The 6,911-nt window shown below is 44.5% G+C and overlaps 3 protein-coding genes across 3 annotated transcripts in view; 2 read left to right on the top strand and 1 right to left on the bottom strand.

The window, feature by feature from the left end:
• LOC109543968 (paired mesoderm homeobox protein 2) overlaps positions 1-1,952 on the top strand; it is a 3,696-nt gene extending 1,744 nt beyond the window's left edge. The window contains exons 2-4 of the mRNA XM_019913927.2: positions 329-608; positions 1,317-1,486; positions 1,552-1,952. Of these exons, the coding sequence (XP_019769486.1) occupies positions 440-608; positions 1,317-1,486; positions 1,552-1,917 (705 nt within the window). The 5' untranslated portion in view covers positions 329-439 and the 3' untranslated portion in view covers positions 1,918-1,952. The remainder of the gene's footprint in view (positions 1-328; positions 609-1,316; positions 1,487-1,551) is intronic.
• Positions 1,906-3,939, bottom strand: LOC109543967. Its single transcript, XM_019913925.2, has 3 exons — positions 3,762-3,939; positions 3,511-3,702; positions 1,906-3,452 (listed from the first exon to the last, which is right to left on the bottom strand). The coding sequence occupies exons 1-3, from the start codon at positions 3,800-3,802 to the stop codon at positions 2,057-2,059; spliced, it is 1,629 nt and encodes a 542-aa protein (XP_019769484.2). The 5' UTR covers positions 3,803-3,939; the 3' UTR covers positions 1,906-2,056.
• A 199-nt stretch (positions 3,940-4,138) lies between these two features.
• Positions 4,139-5,680, top strand: LOC109543910 (probable cysteine--tRNA ligase, mitochondrial). The gene has a single exon (XM_019913838.2). It carries the CDS (start codon positions 4,139-4,141, stop codon positions 5,678-5,680), a length of 1,542 nt encoding a protein of 513 aa, XP_019769397.2.
• Positions 5,681-6,911: the final 1,231 nt, after the last annotated feature.

Consider the following 6,911-nt stretch of genomic DNA (forward strand, 5'->3'; position numbering starts at 1 on the left):
CCTGCATGCTAGCGAAACGTCCGGACCAAATTCCAAACGGGCGACTGTCTTGAAGCACGAAAAATCTTCACTGTTCAAACCATAGAGAAAGTAAAATAATAATAAAATATGTTACTTACTCTATGGTTCAAACCTTGCGGGAAACATTGATGATTTTTGAGCTTTTCAAGCAGTTGCCGATGGAACTTTGGTCAAATGCAAAATGATGAAGTTGTTCGGCGCGAAAAACGGTGCATATAAACTGAAACTCTAATATCTTTAGGAATGGAATTTGATGAATAATAAGCAAAAATATTTGGAATTCTACGGTTTTGAACCACTTTTTCAGATTCACTCCTGACTATGTGAAAGCACATTAAAGAGCCCTTAATTGGTGGAGCAGTTCGGCTGGAATAATGGGTTTAGTTTAGGCGATTGAAGCACAAAGACGTGGATCGAAATGTTCAATTTTGAGGGGCAACACACGACGACAGTCGATTACAATGCCGACGCCACTGTGTACAATGGAAACCGCAGTTTCTCTCCTCAAAACAATGCAAGACATTTTTCGGTTAGCAGCCTGCTGAGGTTGGGCCAAAAGAGACGCGAGTCTGATATCGACTCTGAAGGTAAAAGCTTAACAGGCCTTAATTTTAAAGAAATTTAAATATGCAGCTGTTCCTCATATCTGCTCTATCTGTTGTTAAGTGGGTTTGATTTATTCGGCAATTAAAAATCGAGTTAACACGTCGCTTTAAACAATTGAAATGCATTTGGCGAGTAAACTTTGTATCGTTTTGTTTCAATCGCGCCAACTAACGGGCGCTGCCATTAATTTCCAGATATCAAAGGCCTCGCTCAAGTCGTAAATTCAACCGTTTACGATAATTGCGCACTTTTGCGCCTCCTCAACCGCAACACTTGCGACCATTCGTCAAAAAGTGCTTTGACTTAGAGTGTTGTCGATTTTCCACCGCTTTATAAATTGCCGAAAAGCGACGGAAAGAAGATTTCAAAACAACAAGCCGCAAGACAGATCGGTTCAGATTAAATAATTTGTCTGCATGTCTGTCTTGTGGCCTTTTTTCTCGTTTTCGTTGTTGAATGGCGCCTTTGATGTGTTTTTTCTACGGGAACATGTGTGTAATTTGTCGGTCGAATTGTTTTGAATAGGTGCTCTATTTCGGAAATGGTTTTGTCAACTAACAGCAAATCAAGAGTTTCGATAGAGCTTAAAAATGCACTTTTAGGCCTTCGTGGAAAATATTTTTTACCGAACGTTTCACAAGCGCGAGTGGCTCGCACCTTCAGTTGATTTCAATTGTTTGTTGCTTTAGGATACGGGGCGGACGAAAAATCCAGCAAAAAACCGCGAAGAAACCGAACCACGTTTACAACCGCTCAACTGGGCGCTCTGGAGAAAGTTTTCGAAAAAACCCACTACCCGGACGCTTTCGTCAGAGAGGACTTGGCCTCGAAAGTGAATCTGAGCGAGGCCAGAGTGCAAGTAAGCAGGATTTTGAAACATCCCAGCAGGATTTTGAATTTTCCCTGATTCAACAATGATTTCAGGTATGGTTTCAAAACAGGAGGGCAAAGTTTCGCAGAAACGAGCGAAGTCTCAGCCTGCAAAATTCCCCCAATTCGAAACTGGCCGCAAAATCCGCATCTCCGGTGGGAATCCCGCTTAAACCCGATGGACTCGCTGCCGAAAAGGGATTTTCCTATCAAAACTCCCCCAGTCATCCGGCTGCCGAGCTGCAATATGTGATGCCCTGGAAGTGTTCGTACACTCAGTACGGTCCAGACAATCTCTACTCGACGAACTTGGGTGGTTCCAATTGTGCCTTGTTTGCCGCTAATGGCTTCAATTATTCGACTGTTTGCAATCGATTGGATGTATCCGGTTTTAGGTGCAGACAAGAGTTCAATTTGTGATGATTTTTTTAATTATTAAAGAGAATTAAACTGTTTTAGTCTGATTTTTACCATCGTTTTAAGCTTATATGCGATTGTAAACAGTTCCATCTTAACTAACTATCACAAATATTGATGCAAAATTCAAATACCGGTGGTCTTAAGAAGGTCCGCTTGCGCTTGGATCCTGCAGCAAGAAGTTTATTAGGTTGAAGCCGGTTTTCTTCAAGTTTTTCGACAGGGCGCCATGCATGCTATTGAAGTCGTAACTTTCGTTTCTCCCAACTTCCTCCATGACATTCTCAAACGCGTCGCTCAAAGCTTGCTTTACTGCAACTTCCACTTGCCCTTTTTTCAAAGACACATTTCCCACATATTGCCTTTTCAGCTCCTCCACTTCCCTAGCTCTTTCATCAAGACTCTCCTTTAACTCAGAACATTCTCTTGAGAGCTCGCCCCGCCTTTGCTCACTCCCTTGATTAGCCAGCTCCAATTCTTCAATCTTCGACCGGCAGGTTGCTAGTTGCTCATCCTTCCTTGCCAGCTGTTCCTTTAAGTTTTCCACCTCAAGGGCTTTTTCCTGCAGCTCTGCCAAGTCAACTTGAGCCCGATACATTGAGGCTTTGGCCAATTCCTCCAGTGCTTCATCCAGCCTCATCTGCGTTCTCTCCAAATCTGTCCTGGATCTCTCCAAATCACTAGACAAGTTATCGATTTTCAGGCTTTGGCACTTGATTTTCGTCCTCAACGTGCTCTGATCATTTAAATTGGGTCCATTATCGTTGCCTGAACACGTCAAGCTGTTCAACTTGGCGCTGATTTCCGCTAGGTTGGCTTTCAATTCGGCATTTTGAGCCACTATAAAGTTGCTCAAGCTGTAGTCAGGCAAAGGAGTTGAGTAGACCGTTCTACTGTGAGTATTAGGAACCAGTTGAGTTGTTGGCAGGAAATAATTGTTATTTGCCAGGTTCTGCGAGGTTAAACTAAGAGCGTTCTCGTGTTGCGAAGCCACAGACTTTCCGCAGTTTGTTGGGGCTTTTTTTAACTTTCTAGGGGCGATCGCCGGCTTAGCCAGATTCCGCTCGCTGCTGCTGGATTCCGTTTCGGAATCCGACAAATCGCTGCGGTTGGTTCTTTGTGGGGCTTTCGGCAAAACCTGCTGACCGTAATTGGTTATTTTAGAAAGGAGTTTCTGCTTCGAGCTTGGTTCAGTTGCTTCAGCCTCAACATTCGGGGAATTTTTCGCGTTCTTCGACTCCCCAAGATGACTTTCTTCAGCCTTATCAACTATCCTGGAATTGTATTTAGTTGCATGTTGCAAGAAATTGTCCAGGTTGTCTTTCTTATCAAAGTTCATGTTCCACAGCTGCTGGACTCTATCGTAAAACGCCACAAACTGCTTGGGATATTTATAGAAAACCACTGAACTTCCCAGTATTTCGCGCACTAGGATTATTGTGGTTTTTTGATAAAGGATTATCTCGAACACCCCCTTTGCCTGGTGGCCAATTATGGCCAGCATGTAATTGCCCATTGGAATATTGCTGCCGTTCTCTCTAAAATCCAATTATCGCCTGTATTCTCTATCTTCTAGGAGCAATCTTAGGTACCTACAATTTCCATAAAATTACGGGAGTTGCAAGAATAACTGAAGATGATGAAGATGGGGGGCCAGTTGGAGTCTCGATTTTTGCAGCGGGTTCATTAGACTTGGGGGCCTCTGGCGGCCTCGGTTGCTTCGGCGCTTTGTAGCTGAGCGTTGTATCCGCTCCGGCTGGGGCGTTAAACATTTCCGAGAGTTTAGAACTGAAAAATGTAGTGCTTTTAGGGCAAAAACAGCGCGTGAGCTGGGCGAGCCAATTTACCTTGGGGATAATGTGAAGTCATCGTCGTCTGATTCGAACATACTAATCGGCTGATTTGGTCCCCAGGAAATCAGCACATTTATTCAAAAAATACTTTTGTATTTTGATTTTTTCGTGACATAAACATGACACCGTCATTGCTTTGGGCAGTTATCTTTCGCTGCTTCCTTCATCCTGGTTCAAGTCAATTCGAATTAAATATTTGAAAAGCTTTTTCAGCAATTACCAACTAGGTTGGCTGATGATGAAATTGCCTTAAAGCTTCCAGACAAAACCCTTTGCAGGCTCTAGACGAGGTCCACTAAAGTTCCCGTTTTGCAGCAATGCCACATCACCTCCAGCGTGCCTAACATAACCTCATCACTCAAACTCACGCGATGTTTACCAATAAACCAAAGTTAATTTTAAAAAGAGTTCTCTCCACTCACAAAAGCATCTGGAGAGTGCCCAAAGGGCACGATACGGCCATAAATATCTATAATTGCGTGACAAGGAGAAATGAGCCATTTATAGTGAGAAATAAAGATGTGGTGACCTGGTATACATGCGGCCCCACTGTTTATGATGCCGCTCACTTGGGCCATGCCAGCTGCTATGTGAAACTGGACATAATCCAGAGGATATTAAGGCGGCACTTTGCTCTGAATGTGGTCACCTGCATGAACATTACCGACATAGACGATAAAATCATCAAAAGGGCCCAAGAGTTGCGAACCGATTTTAGCGAGGTTTCTAGGAAATTTGAGAAGGACTTCTGGGCGGATTTGAGTGCGCTGAGTATCCCCCAACCAGACATAGTGTTGAGAGTAACCGAAAACATCCCCTTGATCATACAGTTTATTGAAAAGCTCCAAGCTGATGGGGCGGCATACACAGGGGGCGACAGTTCGGTTTACTTCGACACCTCACAAAGTTGCCATCCTCCAGGCAGACTGCAGAACATTAGCGACTCTCCTCCGGATAGTTCAAATCCCCACAAACGCCGGCAAGCGGATTTTGCCTTGTGGAAAGCGGTCAAATCCCCGCTGGAGCCCTGCTTTGATAGCCCCTGGGGCAAAGGCCGGCCTGGTTGGCATATAGAATGCTCCTCATTGGCCTCCCATGTGTTTGGGGCTGCTATCGATGTGCATGCAGGCGGATTGGACTTGAGATTCCCGCATCACGAGAACGAAGAAATGCAAAGCTGCGCTTTCCATGGAAGGCCCCAGTGGGTGAACTACTGGATTCACACTGGGCATTTGCACCTTAAAAACGCGGCTAAAATGTCCAAGAGTTTGAAGAACACAATTTCCATTCAGGAGATGCTGGAAGAGACCAAGCCGGAAGTTTTCAGGTTTGCCTGTGCAAAGTCCCATTACTCCAACCCAGTGGAGTACAGCGTCGAACTGATTGAAACATCCGCTAGTGCCTTGGCGGCTGTTCGGAATCTTTGTGTGAGTTTTTCGGAGCTGAAAAGGGGCCTTCTGAAGCCAGTTTTGAACAACGACGTGTTGAGCGAGCTGCTTGGGAAATCCACTAAAGACATCCATGCAGCGCTTTGCGACGACTTCAACACGCCCCAAGTGATACAGGCTTTGGATCGCGTGGCTTCCACCGTCAACTCTATGTTGCATTCAGCAGCCTCCCAAAGTGCCAGTGGGGGTGATTTGCAGTATGTTTTGGCTTTAAACAATCTGGTTCGCGATAGTCTCAGTCTGTTCGGCATTGAGTTGGATGAGGCAAGAAACGCTCATCAAGCGCAGGACTCTGTAGAGCTTATCGATAAGCTGGTGAACTTCCGCCAAGACGTTAGAGCTGTAGGCTTGCAGGAGAAGAACCAAACGCTATTAAAGCTGTGCGATGGTCTAAGAGACGATTTGAAACCTAGTGGGTTGACCATCAAGGACCACGGCAAAACTTCTTCTTGGAGTAAAAATTAACACAAAAGCAATTGAAAATAGACGTTTTTTTAATATGAAAGACTACCAGCGAACATTTCCGCCAACATGCCACGTTCCCGAATGCTTATCCGGCCCTCCCAAGTTCTGCCCCCAACCGGCTTCAACATCATGATTTGGGCCATGGTTTTCCACGGTGACCTGCCCCTTGGTGTTACCCCTTTGGTCCCTGCTCAACTCCGGCTTGACTTCCCATTCAGGCTTCTTTTGCTGCGGATTGTTTGGGCCGTTGTACTGGTTCCTGTCGGTGAATCGCCGCAGGCGAACTAAAGTCTCTGGGCGCACTTCGAGCGGCTGCAGTGATGCGAAGCCCCACATGACACTAACCATAAAGATTACCAGGTAGAGCTTCATCTGGAAAATTTGGCTTTAACGCACACACATTTAATTATATTAGGGGAGACTTACTGTGAAAATGCGCTCAATTGGTCGACTGATGATTACGCCGGTTTCCTCGGCCTTTTATACCCCAGGCGCACACACTGGACTTTACATTTGATGACCTTACGGGGCTTCACATTGCCAATCCCACAATGGTGCTTATCAGGTTTCGAAACAGTCTTTGGGCATGCATTTGCCTTGTTTATCAAACAAATACAAGACTTGAGTTGGAATTCCCCGTCTAAATATAGATGCAAGTCGGCAAATGAATCAAGAATATTGTTATCTTGAAAGCAAGGGCGGATTCTCCGAGAAATGAGCAAAAATGGGATGGAATTTTGGTATAATCTTGCACCTAAGTGTCTGATATTCAAATTTCGCTTTCTGGGCTAAAACTATTCGAATTTCCTCACTCACGTTACGACTGAATCGAGTTTTCAATTCTCGATCCAACGATGCCAAAACGAATTCTCTGGCTCGAATGGTTCTTGAGAAACTTCGAAAAAAGCAGCGTCATGTTCAAGTGGATTTTGCAACTAAAAAAAAAACCACGCAAATCTAAAACTTATTGAATTCAAGCGTTTTTTTAGCAAACTGCCAACAATTGCCCAACCATGGTTCACTTTCTAAAAGGGCCATTTATTTCTCTCTAGAATGATGTACAAATGAGCGTTCTTGTTCATTTTGCCTCTGTGGCTCGAATGGTTCTTGAGAAACTTCGAAAAAAGCAGCGTGATGTTCAAGTGGATTTTGCAACTCAAAAAAACCACGCAAATCTAAAACTTCTTGAATTCAAGCATTTTTTGAGAAAACTGCCAACATTTCCCCATCC

This window comes from Dendroctonus ponderosae, unplaced genomic scaffold (genome assembly GCF_020466585.1).
Source record: "Dendroctonus ponderosae isolate FM_Combo_2020 unplaced genomic scaffold, Dpon_F_20191213v2 Dpon_F_20191213_7, whole genome shotgun sequence".
In the NCBI taxonomy this organism is placed as follows: domain Eukaryota; kingdom Metazoa; phylum Arthropoda; class Insecta; order Coleoptera; family Curculionidae; genus Dendroctonus; species Dendroctonus ponderosae.

Bases quoted from the DNA above. Each gene is read 5' to 3' on its own strand.
- LOC109543910 (XM_019913838.2), top strand. From the start codon at position 4,139: ATGTTTACCAATAAACCAAAGTTAATTTTAAAAAGAGTTCTCTCCACT.
- LOC109543967 (XM_019913925.2), bottom strand. From the start codon at position 3,802: ATGTTCGAATCAGACGACGATGACTTCACATTATCCCCAAG. The intron at 3,703-3,761 runs GTAAATTGGCTC...TACATTTTTCAG, and splicing joins GACTTCACATTATCCCCAAG to TTCTAAACTCTCGGAAATGT. The intron at 3,453-3,510 runs GTAGGTACCTAA...ATTGGATTTTAG, and splicing joins CCCGTAATTTTATGGAAATT to AGAGAACGGCAGCAATATTC.